Source organism: Eulemur rufifrons, chromosome 29, assembly GCF_041146395.1.
Source record: "Eulemur rufifrons isolate Redbay chromosome 29, OSU_ERuf_1, whole genome shotgun sequence".
Taxonomy (NCBI): Eukaryota; Metazoa; Chordata; class Mammalia; order Primates; family Lemuridae; genus Eulemur; species Eulemur rufifrons.
Window position 1 is genome coordinate 93,728,557 of NC_091011.1, and position 19,790 is coordinate 93,748,346.

A 19,790-nucleotide genomic window follows, 5' to 3' on the forward strand; every position below is an offset into this window, starting at 1 on the left:
GAGGCAGGAGCAGTTTCAAATGTGGTGACAGAGAAAGCACTACCTGATGGAAATAAAGAGAGATGAGGAGCAGAAATGCGTACAGAGAGTACAGGCATCTCTTTCAAAGAATGTGGCAACAAAAAGGAGCACAGAATTGAAATGGTAACTGTGGGGTAAATAAGGGCAAGAGAAGGGTTTTATAGTGGTGGTGGTGGTTCAGATTAGAGACATTTCGCCATATTTATGTGGAACAATCCAGTAGAGAACAAATTATTAATGCCGTAGTAGAGAGAGGGGAGAACTGTTAGGGTGGCGTCCTTGAGTAGGCAGGAAGGATGGAATCCAGTGCACAGGTGAAACACTTGGCCTTGAGTATAGTCTTTACTCCTTTCTCCTCTTCCTCATCCCTCTGACTCCCACTGTGACCTTATTTTCAGCCTTCCTGCATCTTCTCATGACCCTTTCATGTTACATAATTCTTTTCTCTTATGACGTACACTTCATCTTTCCTTCAGGAAAGAAAAAGGGAAAAGGAAAAGATATTCATAACGCTCGCCACCGTGGAGCGAGGCTAAAATATCTGTTCTGCCCACAACCAGTTTTGTTGTATGAGTCCAATGAGGTTTTATCCAGAAGAGCCCTTTGGAAACTATTACTCCTTGAATGTCATTTTAGAATGGAAAAAACAAATCCTTATCAAAACAGAAACTGTGTTAACTCGACTGGCCCTTATTCTCATAATGTACATACCTTTCCTTGTCTTTTCTCTTAACCTTTTCTATGTTGAATGGTCAAGTTTCTCCTGCTACTCCGACTGGCACTTTGGGTCTGATGTCTAAATGTTACCTCACATGCTGGAAGAACCCAGAGCCAAAAAGGCTGCTGTTCTGGTCAGTTGTTAAATTTATCTATCAGTTAGTTAAACCTGGAGTGGTCTGAAGAAATGTTGTATTAATACCTTGTAATGTGAGCAAATAGCGCCACCTACTGAAATTATACTTGAAGGGGAGGGAGAGGACATCGGAAATACCAAGAGCTGTCCATGGTTTTGTCCCATTCATTGTTTTAACTCACTCAGATGAAGTCATGAGCCAGCTTTATTCAACAGTAATTATTGCCATCTATACACTTTTCTGATGCCAATATGCTACCTCGTGTATTTCTCTTTTGATATTTCTCTTTTCTCCCAGTAATGATTCAATATCTAAAACTACCATTAAGACTAGCTATATTTCATTTTGTTTCTCTTAGAATCTCTTGGAAGAATATAGAATATTGCAATTTGAAAAGACCTTAGAGGTAACTTAGTTTGGTAGTTTCAAACACATTTTGGACTCAAAAACTCTTAGGAAACTGTAGATGTAATCCTTACTTCAGATACTAGTGAACTGAGACCCAAAAAGTGAAAAAGCAAAGCAAAGACTAGAACTCAGGTATACTGATTCCCAAACCATGCTCAATGTCCATTAAGACACTTGTAGCTGCAATAAAAAATGGCTTAAGCAGTAATGGATCTCACATAAGAAATCCTAACATAGATGGCTCCAGGAATAATTTAAGAGTCTAACGATGTCACCAACAACCCAGGTTCACTTCATTGCCCTCCCTATTCTCTTTGGTATAGCTGATATTTTCAAGATGGTTCCAGCAACATTAGTAACCTCAACCTCCCACTCAGTATTAAGGAGCAGAAAAGGAACTGTATTTTCCTTACGTCTCTTATGAGCTAAGACATTTTTCCCAAAAAGCCACCAAAAGACTCCACTCAATGTCTCACTGGCAGGAGGGAGTGATATATCCCATACTAAGTGGGTTACTGGCAAGGAGCATGGAATCGCCATCTCGGTCTTAGTTAAATCCAGAGTCAGCCTCTGGGCTGAGGTTGGGGCTATCCTTACCTGAAGCATAAGACTCCGGAAACACATAAATTACTGAGCAAAATCAGGTTAGCTCACAAGGTAAGAGGTGAGAGTGATTAGTTTTGGGGAGAAAATTCTCTATAAATCTCTCCTATTTTTGCTTGTCTTCTGAGCAAGAAGCATTGACAGCTTTGTTCATACCTTTTTTAAGGATGCATGGATAGCTAACAGACTTGAAAGATACCATATCTTCCTCCAGGAAAGAGGGTAGATTTGTTTCCTGAGCAGGGTAATAAAGATAATGTCCTGCTCCAGGGCAAAGATTGACCAAGTTTTTAGCAGCTCCTTTAAAAGATTGGGGCTTCCTAAGTTCTGGGTTCCTGAGCTGTGAAGCAAACATAGCCCATGTGTGGCACCCACCTGGGCTGCCCCACGTCACCCCCAGGGGACTCGGGGTGAGGGGAGGGAAACAACTGTGAACATGAAGCCCACAGTGCCTGCTGTGTTGTGAGTAAAAAAGTCCTTCGACCCTGACCCAGGAGTCTCCTGTCTTCAGCCATCCTCACAAAACTGTGGCCAACTAACAGGTTAGCTCACAAGTCGGGTAGAATCCCAGACCCTCCCCAGTGTCTGACACTCGTGGAAAAGCAACCATTCATGTTGGGTGCAGTGTTCTTTCCAATGAGCCATGCCACACAATTCTGATTCTCAAATGCTTATTTCTGGAAATAGAAAGATTTTGAGTGTTAGTAAACTCTTTTTCCACAGGCAGAACCAGGGCAATGCTTCCGTCTCCAGCCAGAGACGCACGTTAGGTGAGGATGGTGTCACTGGCTCCGGTGTCTTTAATGCTGCCTCCCTTTTATTCGCTCACTGACTCTCTCTATAATTATCTCTTTTAAAATGTCAGTTGCTCTCACCCAGAAGACCGAGAGCAATCAGCCACAACCTGAACTTTAGAAGCTTTTAAAACACACTGTCTGACTGAGAGATGGGATTTCTCAAAGGCGTCCCTTACCAATGTCAGGGAAGCTGACGCTGAATGACTGAGAAAAAGGAGCCCTTTCTTTCCTGCTCACGTGAGGCCTTGGAGTCCCTTCCTTAGGAGGCAACAGCAGGAAGTGCAAGGTGCTCACTTTGTGAATATCTCTTGAGCAGAGGCTGAATGACCCTGGGCGGCGGGGAGGAAGCTGCTCTGGAGGCTCCTGGCCTGCAGTGGCCGCGGCCTGCTGGGGAGAGAGGCTCTGAGCTACGTGATCCCCTCTCTAGAGCAAAGGATTGATGCTGAGAAGACTGTGGGCCAGAGGAAGAAATAGGGGATCCATTGTGACAAGCAGAGAGAAAAGCGTGGACATTTCCTAGTGACTGCTGGTACTCCAAATGGTGACAGTTTAAAGACCTGGACAAGAATTCATCGCAGCAGAAGGAGAATAGCAGAGGAAATTAGAGCGGCATTTATCCCTACGAGTCAAACCTTAGGGTTAAACTCAATTTATCCCTAAATTCTATTTCCTTGATGGCAGTTGATGCCTTTAAAATGAAACAATCTTTCCCACTTAGCCCAGGAACCCTCGTTCTCTTGCTGTTCTGACAACTTACATTTTAAAATGCTTCTGCTGAAATACAGCACTATGAGAACAGGACAGATTTTCCAAAACCAAGGCTACATTTTCCCCATCAACTGCATCAGAACCACAGACAGAGCCAGGGACTCAGCCTGTGGGTCATGTTATCATCTACCTGCATTCTGATCATACGTTCACGGGAACCCGGGTGGCAGTCACAGGCCTGCAGGCTAAATTCTGTCACACTGACCCCCCGGAGGCAGCGGCTCCTCATTTAGATGAGATTTTTACTGGCGTGTGTGTGTGTGTGTGTGTGTGTGTGTGTATGGAATCACCACAGGTGTTAAAATTAAAGTTCTCTTTCTAATGACATGAAGGATCAGAATTCCTTGGTACAAGTAGGTTGATTAAATTGAGCTCTGCACCTAATATCCCCGTAGCTCAACAAAGTGAACGCAGTTCTCAGAGGGGCCCGGCACAGAGGCAGGGAATGGTCTGGGTCCTGAGAGAATCTGGCCCACTGTGGTTTTTAAATTAGAAGTTTGATTGCCTGTGACAGCGTCTCAAAACGGTACCGGCCAAAAGAAGCCGCATTTTCCATTAGCCCAGGAAAAAAAATGACAGATATTTAATTAAAGTGCTTAGAGATTAGGCAGAAGGCTTATTGATGGATAGAGGGGCTGAATATCTTCATAAGTGAAGTCAGGAAATTCACGGGTGTGCCACATCTTTAATGTCAAGAGGAATTCACTGAGCCTGAGGGAACTCAAGGCTCCTTCAGCAGGAAGCTGCCTCTGCTGCCAATCACCAGGAAAATGTACATTTAAAAACCTTGTTTGTAAAGTACTAGGTGGTCACCGAGGAACTTAAAGTGAAAAATGTAAAATGAGAAAGCAACTTATCACTAAAGTTAACAAAGCAACCACCGAATCCATTTGCTATTGTGGAGAGGTGATTTGTTGCAGGAGGTTGATTTGGAGGAGATCTCTGAAAATGAATGATCTGCGTTCATTGCTGGGGGGTAGGTTATGGGAAGGATCCAGCATCCCAGATGGGGAATAAGCAAGGTTTACAACATCTGATGCAGGAAGGGGATTATTCTGCAGGACTGTTGTGCTACCTTTTGGACAGCCACAAGTGGTCCAAAAAAAGATGTAGGTCACCTTCATTGCCTCAACAATTTATAGGTCCCTAACTTTCAATAGGGACTACAAAGATTAATGAAATAAAGTTTAGTGAATTCCCCCAAAGCAGGAGCTCTCCACTCTAGCTGCATATTAGCTTTTTCTGGGGAGCTTTTGAGAAACATCTGTGCCTACTCTAGACCAACTGAGTCAGAGTCTCTGGACACAGGTGTTTCCAGAAGTTCTCCAGGTGACTGCATATCACTGCCTGACAAGCCACTGAAGAGGTAAGTTATATGTGGAATAAAAAGATCTCAGGCTCTGAAATCTGACAAACCTGAGTTCAGGTCCTGACTCCACCAACTCACTAAATCTAAGACACTCAACATGTGCTAACTTCACCATAATTCAGTTTCCTTATCTGGACATGATCAGTGATGATAACTTCTTGGAAGCCTTCTCAAGAATAAGTAAGGAAATGAATGTATACCTGGCACCTAGGCTCCCAGTGCAAATTCATTTTCCTGCCCTTGGTTATTAATGGTTAATAATGGATTGCTATTTTATCCTTCCTCAAAGGATTTTGCCATGGACCTTTGTAGCAAGAGACAGGCTTTTTTCTCTCCATGCTTTGGTTTTCCAAAGAATTCAATGCTATTTGGCATCTGGAGAAAAATATTCATGTATCTCTTATGCTTCTGCTCCTCCAGCTGCCACAGAAGTATCCTTTTCATTTGATGTCGGAAACGGGCCAGTGGAGATTGTAGTGAGGTCACCCTCCCCTCTCAACGATGACCAGTGGCACCGGGTTACTGCAGAGAGGAATGTCAAGCAGGCCAGTCTGCAGGTGGATCGGCTGCCCCAGCAGATCCGCAAGGCCCCCACCGAAGGGCACACCCGCCTGGAACTCTACAGCCAGCTGTTTGTCGGTGAGTAAACGAAAGGCAATCACGAATTCCCTCTGTTGGTTTTAGGAACCTTCACAATGCAAAAACAAACAAGCAAACAAAATAAAAACCAGCCTATGGAGAGTTTTGATAGAGATCCTTCCAAAAGCAAGTGTCTAGGCGACTTGTAGACGCCTTCAAGACAGAATGGGATGTTTTGTGTCTTCAAGACAGAATGGGGTGAGGAAGACCTAGATCTGGTTCCACTTTCCACTCTCTGGAGCTCGTCATCCTCAGCTATAAAGTCAGAGCATAGGGTGGACATCTGTCAGGTCTCTCTGATGTCTACAATTTTAGGTTCATGGTGTTACAATTGTATAAAATTATTTGACCATTTAGGGCACTTATAACCATATGGAAGGAAGGAAGAAAGAGGGAATGGGCTCTCTAAGTTCAGGTTTGCTTTAAGTGATGAGCAGAGGAAGGGAGGGATGTCGAGAGGGAAGGAGGGAGGGAGGGAAAGGATGGGCTCTCTGAGTTAGGATTTGCTTGAAATGATCCCTGGAAATCCCTTTCTTTCTCTGCCCATCCTTGAGGTTCTATGCAGGAAAAGATTGAGACTTCTTCCGACATGCAATCCCTCTACATGGGAAAGAGAGCAGCGCTGAGAAGAAATAAACAGAGCAGAAAGTTCAACAGCCTGTGTGAGAAGTGGAGGCAGCCACACAGTCTAATCTTTCTTACCAATATTTTTGCTACTGACCTATTCCAGAGGAGCCTAAAATTACTTCAGACCAATACCCGTTTCCATAACTATTTGAATTTTACATTTTGTTTCTCAGAATATTACAATAATATGTTAGGAAATTAGCAACTTGTTGAATGAAAAGAAAGTGAGTTTGAAGGACTTGGTGGTAGTGTATCACCTTAGACCCTTTCTCTGGGTTTCTGGGAGTTAATTGACCAATTCAGTCTCTGTGGAAGTCTCAGACCAAGACAAGATGTGACCTGGTTGCTGTTCACACTCATAACACCAGCCACCTGGGCTTCACCCTTATCGGTGGAGCTTGGTGAGGGCCAGTTAATTTTAACAAGGGCCAGAGTTCCCACAGTGTCTTTCATAGTTGTGTTGGGATGCTTGAAGAGCATTAGGAAGTCATAGGAAGAAAAGTAAAATTAGGTGTCCCTTCCTTTTCTGTAATGTGGGCAAACGACAAAACAAAGGTCAATGAGCTTTGAAAGTGAGACTGACTCGTGAACCAGCCACATTAGCCGGGGGCTATGAAAGAGTCGTAGATTTTGAAATAAAATACTACTTATTTGCAACCAGACCCCAGCCCTTTCCAAATCCTTCCATCAAATTATGAATCATAAAATTACATATTATTTTTTATTGGCTAAATATCAAATCCACTGATTTCCTGCTGAACACAGTGAATAAGTTTTACTTCGTCAACATGTCTTGGCCAGATTACCTAGACGTTTCTTCCTAAATTCTGTTAACTTGCTAGGTGGATTCTACTTGGTTTTCATTTTAACATGTGATCCTACTTGACTTGATTTCTCATTTTCCCGACCTTGCCCCTAGATGTAAAGGTCCAACTTTAGTTTGATCCCTTTCTGTTCACTGACTATAATTGTATCCAGGAATTTTGGAGATCTAGTAAAGTTGTAAGATGAAAAAGGACGGGTCAGTATTTATTATGGTCTTGGAAGGAATGTCAAGTCCTTTAAAGAAGGTGACCTGAGAATAACTCACTAAAAGAGAAGAGCAGGGGACTGAGATCAGAATTCTACAGAACAATAAGTCTAAGAGGTAGGCAGAAAAACACCGCAGGAGGAAGAATGAAGAGTGAGTGAAGGAAATGAGGAGAGAGTAATGTCACAGGAGGAGACGTTTTTATGCAAAAGGTAATAGCGAACAGTATCAAGCACCATGAGTAAAATAAGGCTAGACAAATGTTCTTTGAGCTTAGTGATTGTGAAGCCATCGGTGATCTCGGAAAGAAACGTTTTAGCACGGTGTGCCGATGTGATGAGTCAGCAAGTTCTTCTCACCTGATAATAAAGGGAAAGTCTCAAGTCCCAGTTTCCAATTTCCTGCTATCTCAGAGGTAGGGATGATGTACAGCTCCCAGACACAAGCTATTTGAGCTGATCTAGGAAATATCGTTCTGCAATTGAAGTCTACCCCAGGGAAAGTGGGGAGGGGGTTGTTTCCAGAAAAAAGAAAAAAAAAAAAAGTTCATAGCTATGAGATCCTGGAGCCAGTTATCCCAAAACTATTCAATAAGGATTCAGGCAACGAGGGTGTCAGTCTCAGTTCAATTCTAATAAAAGCATTTTCTCGACCACATATTACCACTTTGTCTCTTGAAGCCTCTTTTCTCATCTGTCTAGTAAAGGAGCTGGACTAGTTGTTTCCCAAAATGTCTTCCAACTCTCGACATTTATGATCATGTGCTGAGTAATGTTTGAACGAGACCTGGGCTGCCAAGTGGTCGACCTTGCTGCAGTGTTGCCTGGCGAACAGTGTGGGCTCAGAATCCCATCTCTGCCACTTGCCAACTAAGAGACCACTGGCGAATTGCTTAGTATTTCGTGTCAGATGGGAACAGAGTTCCTACATCTGGGGATCAGATGGGAACAGAGTTCCTACATCTGGGGATCAAATGAGATGGTCCTTGCTGAACGCCCAGCAGAGTGCCTGACACAGGGTCAATACTCATTAAGTGCGAGATACTTTTCTTTATTGTCCTTCACCTTTTACTCCATTTACGTTCTTCTTCTTCCATGTATTATTTGCCCTTCTCTTAAGAAACCTCTTTCAACGGGCTCATTTCTTTTTTTCTCAAAATACCTAAAATGTGATCACTTCAACCTGCCAGCCCTAAAGGAAAGCTCACACACAGAAATGCCTGCAACATCCAGTCTTCCTGCTGGTACTCCGCTTCCCGGCCGCGGCGGCCCAGGGATTTGACGCAACTCAAAGCTGAAGCAGATTGAAAATAGCTCTTGGCTTTGCACACAGACTGGACTCTGCAGAGGGCCAGCCTCCGCCCACTACCCGCGTTAGCAAGGCCAGCCTCGCGTACAATTCTCCTCACTGTACATGTAAAATATAATTAGAGGCTTCATCCAACAAGGGCTAACTTTTGGAAGTCATAAGAATCCAGCTATGATTCTGGTTTAGGTCAAAAGTTGCAAATAGATTTAAAAGTTAGGTGACAGAAAGAAGAAAAGCAGTTGCTGGTATTTGTCGGAAAAATGCAGGAAACTTTTTCCCATTTTGGATCCAAGATGAGCAGGTAGCATATGATGAGCTCCTGGGATGGCCTGGCAGAGCCATCTAAACCACATGGTGAGTCATGGCCTCAGCCAGCCCAGGTGCTCCAACCTGAGTCCTCCGTGGCAGCCATGGGCCAGATTTTTCCTTGCAGGTGGAGAATGCAAACATGCTCGTGGTCGTTATCTAAGCATGAACAATGCCAGGCTGTGTTGAGCCAGAGCCCTCTTTGGCACAGAGACATACAGGGAGTTGGAGCCCTGGCAGCTGCCACAGCAGTGGCAGGACTATGAGGAAGTGAGGTATCTGCTGGGCTCCCAGCCCGGGATCCCGGCCGCCAGCCCGGGGCATAGTCGGGGAGCTGGTGAGCGTAGCCTGGCAGGGAGCCAGGCAGGCTGGCCGGGGCAGGGGGTTAGCTTGCCGCAAGCTAGATGCCAGCCGGAGCGTGGAACTGCTCTTGGTGGTCATTTAAGTACGACGTCAGAGTTCAGGAGATCCAGAGGCTGCTTCAGAAGCTTCAGGAAGAAGACAAGCTCCTAAGTGGCTCCTTGGGAGAGAACGTTAGGTCATCTGAACTAGTGACAAGTGTCCAGGCTCAATTCACTTGGCTCTGACTCTTTCGAAATCTCAGTAAAGGACATCTCTTTTGTGTAAAATGTAGCCCAAAAGGAGCTGAAAAGTCATGCTCAGTCCATCCAATTCTTTTGTGTTGGGTGAGAAGCGTGGTTGGAGACTTACTGGGAGAACCGCTGTCTTCAGGACTCAGAGAGAGCCGGGAGCCTGAAGTCCCCTTCCTCTGACAGTCTATTGGGAGACTTTTCCCTCCTGGGTGGCAGCCTGAGTTTATGGGAGAGTTGAGGTTTAGCAAATGGATTTATAAGCCAATAAGGACTAGAGTTCTGTGGCCACCTCTGCGCCCACCCTCCCCAACTGGATAATACAGCTTGTTTGGTCAGCTGCTCCCCATACTCTCTGTGTTCCAAAATCTCAAATGGATAATTCCCGTGCCATCTGAAATGCACTGTCATCGAGACGGCAAAGAGAAAATCAGCATGTGTGTGCAAGGGAGAAAGATGGGATTCCAGTCATGAAATGCACCCAAATCTATGTATGAATAAAATGGTTATTTCTTGTCTCTAAAAAGTTGGTCATAAAAAAATGGTACAATCCAAATTACAAAATTAAAACATGGAAAAGGTGTGTTTGCCCCCGTTTCCCACAAGGCTGACTCAGGAGCAACAACTGGATGCTGGCTGAGAAGTGTGGTGACACCTCAAGGCCAGGTGCCTCACATGCGCCACTGCTTTGAACCCACAGGGTTCTATAAAGTGGCCACTATCACTAATTCTTGTTGGACTTCTCACGGTGAAGAAGCTGAAACCGAAGATTAGTTAGCGCACCCAAGGTTATGCACTTAGGAAGAGACAGAGATGGAATTTGATCCCAGACTGTCTGATTCCACTTAACTGTTTCTCCTGCCAAAGCAAAACTCACACTGGGCATAGTTGAACAGGTGAGGAGGACTTTGTTCAAGGCTATTGCAACAGGGGAGAGAGAGCAGAACTCAGTCTGAGCTCAACTCCACTTCAACTAAGAGCACTGAGAATTATTTTTTTTGTTTTGATTTTTGGTTTTTTTATTTTGGTAAAATACACAATGGGGAAGTTTTCAAGAGCTAGGATAGGAGGGATCATAGACTCTTGCATTTGCCGATTGGCTTTACCCAAAGCAAAAGTAAACTTTCTCAGATCTTCATAGGGAATGTGAGTCTTTATTTGAGGTCTCTGTGATATGGAAATAAGCTGGGGGTGGGGGGGAGGTTCTCTTTAGCTGTGATGATAGAACCTTTTCAAAGGTTGCCAAAGTCGACAGGGATCTCCATGTCCAGGAACAGGCCTCTGGTCTTTCCCTGATCGCTCAGCGGCATCCTAGTTCTCCTTCTTGAAATACTTTCTTCTCTTGGATTCTGTGGCAGTATACTCCTGCTTTCCCTCCTACCACAGGGGCCGTTACTTTAGTCTCTTCTGCATTCTCTTCCTCTGTGTGACCACTACATACTGAAGTGACACAGAGCCTTCCTCTCTTCTCAATCCGTACATTGTCCCAGATGGTCTTATACAGTCCAATGACTGATGGCTTTCGATATTATTAATGTGCCAATGACTCTCAAATTTAAATCTCCAGGCCTCACTTCTGTCAGGAACTCCAGACCCACTTATCCAACTGTCTACTTCGCATCTCACCTTGGCCATCCAATAGGCATCTCAGAATAAACATGTCAAGGAAGAAATCTTGATGCCCACCCCAAACTTGTCCCTCCAACGACAACCTTCCCCATCTCAGGAAATGGTATCACCATCCACCCATTTTTGTTCAAGCCCCAAATTTGGAGTGACCCTTAATTTCCATTTTTTTCTTTCTTCCCTTTCCCTCATCTATCCTCATCCAATAGTAGGTCATGTGACTCTACCTGTAGCCTGTCCCCCAAATGCATCCACTGCCCCCTATAGACACAAGTCCCACCTAGTCAAAGCCACAATTGTTTCTTGTTTAGACTTGTGCAACTAGTGTTCTAACTTGTCTCCACCGTTTTGATTCATTGTTTTGAATATAGCAAGCTTGTTCCTGCTTTATAGAATTTGCACTGGGTGTTCCTTCTGCCTGAAATACTTCCCCAGAGATTTACAAGACTGACACCTTCTTGTCATTCAGATCTCAGCTTCTGTAACCTCCTTAGAGATGATTTCCCTGACCCCTTAATCTAAAGTAGCCGGTCATTGACCATTGTTAATTCTCCTTAGAACTTGTGATAGTCTCATATATTTTTGTGCCCTCCCCCCTAGAAGGTAAGCTTTGTAAAAGCAGAGACCTAGAATAAATAGAGTCCAACCAACCATTGAGCAGTGGTTGCCCAATGAATATTTGCTGAGTGACCAATTGAATGACTAAGTCAATTGCATATTTTTGTTACTTCTCTGAATTAATACTCATGTACTTTTTGTTACTTCTCTGAATTAATATTCATATTCAAAATTATATCATCCCATTTCCAAGGCAAGAAGGCATTTTTTCCTTATATATTTTCTCCACGATTCTTTTCTCAAAATTTGATGATACTCACTATCTTTGGAAATGTCTTTTTTACTAGGAAGCTCAGACTAAAATCAAGCATGACAGAAGCAGCCAAAAAAAAAAAAAAAGTCACAAAGTTAGAATATTATGAAAGACAGCATTTCAAATCAGTCTAGACCCCGAATACAGTTTTTAGTCTTCCTGATATCAAATTGAGGTCCTGCCTGTTTGGCGGTAGCTGAGATGCTGGCTGGAATCCTAATGCAAACAGTTTCTGCCCCAACTCTTAGGACCGGCCCCTGGTTCTCTCCCAGATAATACAGAGATAGGGAGTGATGTCATCATTAGAAACCATTGCTGCAAGTAAGACAGTGACTTACTAAACAAAATCTCATTTAAAAAATAACTAAATGAAATCAATAAACTATATGTAGAGTGAAAATGCAACACCTCCGTGGAATGCTTCCTCCTTCCCAGCTGCTCACCACGAGGGTCACCAGCACCCTGCTTTTTTTAACCTGATCACTTTCACCAGGCTCTGCCGCGCTTCCACACTTGAGTTTTCAGTGGCGCCCCCACCCCTCATCCCACGACAGCTGAAAGACGGCCCTTCCCCACTTAGAGTTGCCATATGCATTTCCTGCTCTTTGCCCTTTAGTGATCAAAACTAACTTTTGCAATTCCAGCTGTCTATCTTGAAGTTTTAACCCATGAAGTGAGCGATGATAGGAACAATTTTTGTTTTTTTTCTTCATAGGCCCCCAATATAATCAAGTCAATAGTGTACTTTTAACCTCTTTTGAGCCCTCAACTAACTAAAAGGTCATCTGTTAACTACCTATTTTCACAGGTACTGATCTGTTTCTAAGGCAGAGTTTATATGTGTAGAAACTTTAAGAGAAATATTGTGAACTAAGAAAGGAGCCAATCCTGTGGTTCACCTGCTGTGTAAAATAGCTCATGTGTGTGCCAAAATGACAAATGTTTCAGGAACTCCATGGTCTTTTATTCCAATTTCCTCATGGCAACTGGAATGGTCTAATACAGCTAAGATATTTTAATGTAAAGGTACCAGTTTTGCAATCAATATGGAAAATTTTTTCCAGCAAATCTATCAAATAATTTCTCACATAGATTTTTTATTCTTCCAATGAGGACTGAACTAGACTTCATGATAGTAAATGGCAACTGTTCCATAGAAAAATATTATAATAAAAAATTAATTATCAGTAACACAAATATTAAAGAAGAGATGTGCTCATAGCCCCATAGTTCTCCTGCAGTACAGTAAGAAAGTGAGAGAAAAGATACCTATGTTTATTTGTCCTGTATCCAGATAAACAGTTATTTCCCATCAGATGCTTCCCTCTATCCTCTCTTCATTCATAGGCCTGGTTTCAAGGCCCCCTGATGTGCAGGATTGCAGGGTCTCTCTTCATCCCGTGGTCCTCTTGTCCCATCCTGACAGTGCTCCCCATTCATTTAAATTCTGCTTCATTATGTTCCCTCTTTTCACCATCCCAGCTTCATTCTCTCACGTCGCTGGCACCCACGTGACTATGTTTTATGGATGACCTTCTAGTCCCACCTTCTAGATATTTGTTCAAAATGTATACATGTATGTGTGTTCTTGAAAATTCATAGTATTGCCTTTTGTGTGTCATACTGTATATAAATGGTATTGTACTACAAGTCTCATTCTGTTTCTTACCGTCTCCAGTGAAAACACTCAGTCTTATGTTTTTAAGATCTTTTTGTGTAGTTCTGTGAATACTGTGTGCATAGGGTTCCATTGCATATATATGCCACATACCATTGATTTCATCCCTAAGTATGAATACTGAGGTTTCCCACAATTCTCCTATCGCAAATAACCCTTCAGGGAACACATGTATCTGTGCTCCCCCGTTACCTGTTTGAGTATTTCTTCTATGTGTGTGTGTGTGTGTGTGTGTGTGTGTGTTTCCAGGAAGATTACTGAGTCTTAGGGTATATATGTACCTAATTTCACCAAGTACTGCTTGACCTATCAGTTTCTGACTGTAAATCGCAAACTTTATGCATTGACTTTCTATTGATAGTGCTACCAATGGTAGCTTTGGATAATTTGAGGCTATTTTGCTAGCTAGATTTTGTTCATGACCTTCTTGATTTATTGCTCCTTCTACCGGTATCTAACTTTCATCTTTATTTCTTATGAGGTTTTTCATCTCACACTCTGGTTTCTGCTCTTAAAACTACTACACTGGTCTTGTTGTTGCTGTTAATATTCACCTGGTGTCTTTTGCATAGATGTTTGTGTCCTTTTGCTTAAATGTATCTCTTAGATATTGTGTCACTGAATCTTATAAAAATCCAATTTCAGAATGTCTGTGGTTTTGTTTTTTTTGTTTGTTTGTTTTGTTTTGTTTTGTTTTTTTATTGAGACAGAGTCTCACTTTGTTGCCCAGGCTAGAGTGAGTGCCGTGGCGTCAGCTTAGCTCACAGCAACCTCAGACTCCTCGGCTTAAGCGATCCTACTGCCTCAGCCTCCCGAGTAGCTGGGACTACAGGCATGCGCCACCATGCCCGGCTAATTTTTTTTTCTATATAGATTTTTAGTTGTCCATATAATGTCTTTCTATTTTTAGTAGAGACGGGGTCTCGCTCTTGCTCAGGCTGGTCTCGAACTCCTGACCTCGAGTGATCCACCCGCCTCGGCCTCCCAGAGTGCTAGGATTACAGGCGTGAGCCACCGCGCCCGGCCGAGAATGTCTGTGTTTTATTCATTTATTGTAATTACAGATATATTAGAGTATATTTCTGCATTTTTGCTTTGCTTGTATTTTCAATTTACTGTTTTGTTTGTTTGCCCACTCCCACACCATTCTACTTTTTGTTGATTAAATTCAATATTATTCTACTGATTTGAAAGTCAGACATTCTACTTTCATTCCTCTGGCAGCTGCCCCTAACTTGCTAAGACTCATCCTTATGCTTTTTTCCTTATCATTCACAAAAATGTATCCATTTCTATGTTCTCCTTCTGAATAAGGCAAGAGCCCAAGCACACACTAACCTCCTTCCTCGCACACTACCTGCCATGCCAACATCATCTATAGTTCTAATTATGGAATCTTATGAATATACTTATTTATAATTGCTTACTAGAAAACATTAGTATTTGCTAAGTTTTTCCTTTACTTACTCTTATTTCCCATATCTTATCTTCTCTTGGATTCATTTCCCTTTGCATTTACAAGCAGTTTTCTTCACAGGTGAATCTTCCTGACATCTTGCCTGTATACAAATATCTTTACTGGTTCCCATATTTAAGTGAACACTCGAAAGATATTAATTAATTGTCTTTTATAGCCAGTGTCACTATTGAGAAGTTTGACAGAAGTAACCTCCTTATTCCTGTGTTTTGTTTCTGAAAGCTTTTTAGAAGTTCTTTGTTTTCTTCCCTGTTCTTTAACTGTGCTATAATGCATGGGTTCTTAAACTTTTCAGGCCATGGATCCCTTTAGCGGTCTGGGGAAGCCCATGTTCCTCTTCCCAGAAAAATGAATGAAATAAAATACCCAGATTTACACAAGTAATATATTGAATATACTGAACATATTGAATATATTGAAATAAAGCTCTGCACTAAAGAGTATGGACCAATTTCCTGTACTTTGCTTCAGCACTTGAAGGCTGTTGGCCAATCCTTGGTTCTCAGCTTAGCCAGGCAACTGGGTTTTTATTTTACACACCTGCACTGACACCACAGGGTTTTTTTATGGGTTCAAGTTGACAATCAAGATCTAAGAGGCAATGGTAGCATATAGAATAGGAAAAAATCAGATATAGCATCTGCAACTCTGGGAGACAGCCTATCCAAGCACATAGCTGCTTTTTCCCCCTCACCTAGCCAGGACAGGTGTGGCTGCCCTACAGAAAAGCCAAGATCAGGGTCGGTCACCTGGGCACAGAGAAGCCAAAGCTCTGTTTCCCATCAATCATTCATGCCAGTCCAGTGACAGGCTCGAGGCCTCTGTGCCAGTTCATAGCTTCCAACCCAGATCCAGTCCTCCATAGCAGAAAGATAGAGACAACACCCACCCTAATCTGTACTTTCCATGGAAACAGTACAGTTGGAAGATGGACTCCAAAGTCATTCTCTCAGGCAGGTCTAGATCAGCCCAAGCTTGATGTTAGCCCATTACTCATTGTCTTAGTCTGCTAGAGCTGCCATATCAAAATACCATAAACTGGTATTTTACAAATTGAAAAGGAAGAAGTCAAATTATACTTGTTTGTGGATGACATGATCTTATATCTAAGGAAGCCTAAAGACTCAACAGAAAACCTATTAGAACTGATAAAAGATTCAGTAGAGTTGCAGGATACAAAATCAACCTATAAAAACCAGTAGTATTTCTATATGCCAACAGCAAACAATCTGAAAAAGAAACCAAGAATGTAATCCCATTTACAATAGCTACAAATAAACTTAACCAAAGAAGTGAAAGATTTCTACAATGAAAATTATAAAACATTGATGAAAGAAATTGAAGAGGACACAAACAAATGGAAAGATATTCCATGCTTGTGGATTGGGAAAATTAATATAGTTAAAACGTCCATACTACCCAAAGCAATCTACAGATTCAATGCAATCCCCATCAAAATGCCAATGAAATTCTTCACAGAAATAGAAAAAATAATCCAAAAATTTATATGGAACCATAAAAGACCCAGAATAGCCAAAGCCATCCTGAGTAAAAAGAACAAAACTGAAAGAATCACATTACCTAACTTCAAACTATACTATAGAGCTGTAGTAACCAAAACAGCATGGTACTGGCATAAAAACAAACACATAGACCAATGGAACAGAATAGATAACCCAGAAATAAACCCACAAATTTATAGTGAACTTATTTTTCACAAAGTTGCCAAGAACATACAGTATGGAAAGGACAGCATCTTTAACAAATGGTGCTAGGAAAATTGGATATCCATATGTAGAATAAAACTGGACCCTTACGTGTCACCACATACAAAAATTAAATCAAAATGGTTTGAAGACTTAAGCCTAAGACCTGAAATTATGAAACTACTAAAAGAAAACATTGGGGTAAAGCTCCAGGACATTGGTCTGGGAAATGATTTCTTGAGTAATATCCCAAAAGCACAGGCAATGAAAGAAAAATTGGACAAATGAGATCACAGAAGCTAAAAAACTAAAAAGCTTCTGTACAGCAAAGGAAACAATCAACAAAATAAAACAACAGCCCACAGAATGGAAGAAAATATTTGCAAACTACACATCTGAGAATGAATTAATAACTAGAATATATAAAAGGAGCTCAAACAATAAGAAAAAATCAAATAATCCAATTAAGGAAATTTCTCAAAAGAAGACATATAAATGGCCAACAGGTATATGAAAAATTTCTCAACATCATTAGTCATCAAATAAATGCAAATCAAAACTACAGTGAAATATCATCTCACCCCAGTTAAAATGGCTTTAACCAAAAAGACAGGCAATGATGAATGCTGGTGTGGATGTAGAGAAAGGGGAACCCTTATACACTGTTGGCAAGAATGTAAATTGGTGCAACCACTAGGGAGAACCATATGGAGGTTCCTCAAAAAACTAAAAATAAAATTACCATATGACCAGCAATCCCACTTCACTTCTAGGTATATATCCAAAAAAATAGAAATCAATATATCCAAAATATATCTGCATGCCCATGTTTATTGGAGCACTATTCACAATTGCCAAGATTTGAAACCACCCTAAGTGTCCATCAACAGGTGAATGGATAAAGAAATCATGGTACGTATACACAATGGAATATTATATAGCCATAAAAATGATGAAATCTTGTCATTTGCAACAACATGGACGCAACTGGAGAACAGTATGTTAAGTGAAAAAAACCAAGCACAGAAAGAAAAATCTCTCATGTTGTCATTCATATGTGGGACCTAATTATTAAAATAATTGATCTCATGGAGACAGAGAGTAGAATGATGGTTACCAGAGGCTGGGAAGGGTAGCAGGGAGTAGGGGATAAAATGGGGATGGTTAATGGGTGCAAAAATATAGGTAGATAAAATGAACAATATTTGATATCACAGCAAAGTGACTATAGTCAATAATAGGGTGCACTTTAAAATAACTAAAAGAATGGAATTGGAATGTTCCTAACACAAAGAAATGATAAATTCTTGAGGTGATAGTTACCCCAATTACCCTGATTTGATTATTAAACGTTGTATGCCTGTATCAAAACATCACATATACCCCATAAAGACATACAACTGTTATGTACCCATAATAATTAAAAATAAAATTTTTTAAAGTAACAAAATAAAACAGAGCCTAACTCATAGTAGGCATGAGATAAGTATATTTTGAATGGATAAATTAGATTTCATGTGTATGGGCTTTGGTGTGACTCCTTTCTGTGGGGAATTGGTGGCCAGTCTTTCTGAGCAAAGGTGCTCTGGGACCCAACTTAGATCCTTAGGAAACTATTAAGTTCTGAGGTTGAGGACAATGTAGTTTTTATAATTCATCTCAATCATTATTATTGCCATTTTTGTTTAATTTAATACCTGATTATTTTGCCCTGATCTTTTATGTATTTGATGGCGGCATTATTCATTATGGGTTGTTACGGCATTTTCATAATTAATCTTTAATTGCAATGCTTGCGAAGCATTTCACATGAAAAAATGATTTACAAATTAATCCCACATTGCACCTTGGATAATGATCACAGGTCTGACTAATGTGCACAAAGCCCTTGCATGGCAGGGGGCTCTCTCCAATGACAATGTGTTGATTTTCTAATTAACAAAGGTTAAATAGCATTTTTGCTTGAAGACCTATAATTTAAACTTACGACATTTGTCACCAAGAAATATTTCTACAGAGCACATAAGTGGAACTCTAATAATTATCACTGGTTCTAGTGCATTTACATCTTTTACATAATATATAATGACCATTTTCAGGACAAAAGATTTTTCTTCATATTGACTAGATCAAGAAAAGTACTTTCCAGCTCACTGACCTATTCAAATAAATCAGGGACCACCTAAGTAAGAAAAAAGCTTAAATTTATTTAGTTTTCCTTTATATAGGAAGAAATAGCATTTCACTCAACTGCATTACAAATTGAGAAGAGAGAGTATAAAATTTTATTTAATGAATGCAACAAATACAAATTAGACTACAGTCATATGTTACAGCCAGTTAAAAGAAGAAGAAGAAAAGGAAGAAAGAAAGAAATTTAAGAGAAATTGACAGTATTTACTGAAATATAGAGGGGCAGACACGTAAGCACAAAGGAAGAGCTTGTAACTCACGGGCCGGAGCAAGTTAGAGCTGGAAGGAATTGGAGACATCATCTAGTTTCACCGTTTTTATGGATGGGAAAACTGATGCTGAGAGAGATTAAGCTATTTAATGGAAGCCACACAACTAACTAGAAACAGTCAATAGTCCCAGAAGGGAGAGATCCACAAACACAAATGCAGGAAGAGAGACTGGCAGATGTAGAACCTCAGAAAGACTCAATACCCAAGACAGAGGCAGAATGAGAAAACTCTGTCCCCTAAAATCCCTTCTGGAATGAGCCCTGTATACATAAATAATTCAGTATACATACATTTATCTAAATTTTTGCCTTAATGATATAATAAAATATGATCTAATCTAGATTTATTTGCTCTGCCAATTGACCCTTTTTAGATCTCCATTCTTTGTCATGTTAACATTTACTTAGCGTCTTTTAAAAATCTTTTCTTCAAACTCTCAATCATTACTGAGGATCCATTAAATATGAATTATTTCCAAATTAAAATACATTCCAGCCACATTAATGGTTAATCTGTAAAATCACAAAAGTGCCAGAAGAAAATATAGTTGAATAATTATATTATTTTGTATTAGAGAAGTTCTTTATAGGCCTGTTACCAAAGGCAGAAATCACACAAATAAGACAGATCAAAGTGACTACATAAAC

At 41.0% G+C, this 19,790-nt stretch overlaps 1 protein-coding gene across 1 annotated transcript in view; it reads left to right on the forward strand.

Moving 5' to 3' along the window:
* Nucleotides 1–19,790, forward strand: part of CNTNAP2 (contactin associated protein 2) — a 1,217,706-nt gene that overhangs the window by 1,012,630 nt on the left and 185,286 nt on the right. Inside the window, exon 17 of the mRNA XM_069461685.1 lies at nucleotides 5,241–5,459. Within this exon, the coding sequence (XP_069317786.1) occupies nucleotides 5,241–5,459 (219 nt within the window). The remainder of the gene's footprint in view (nucleotides 1–5,240; nucleotides 5,460–19,790) is intronic.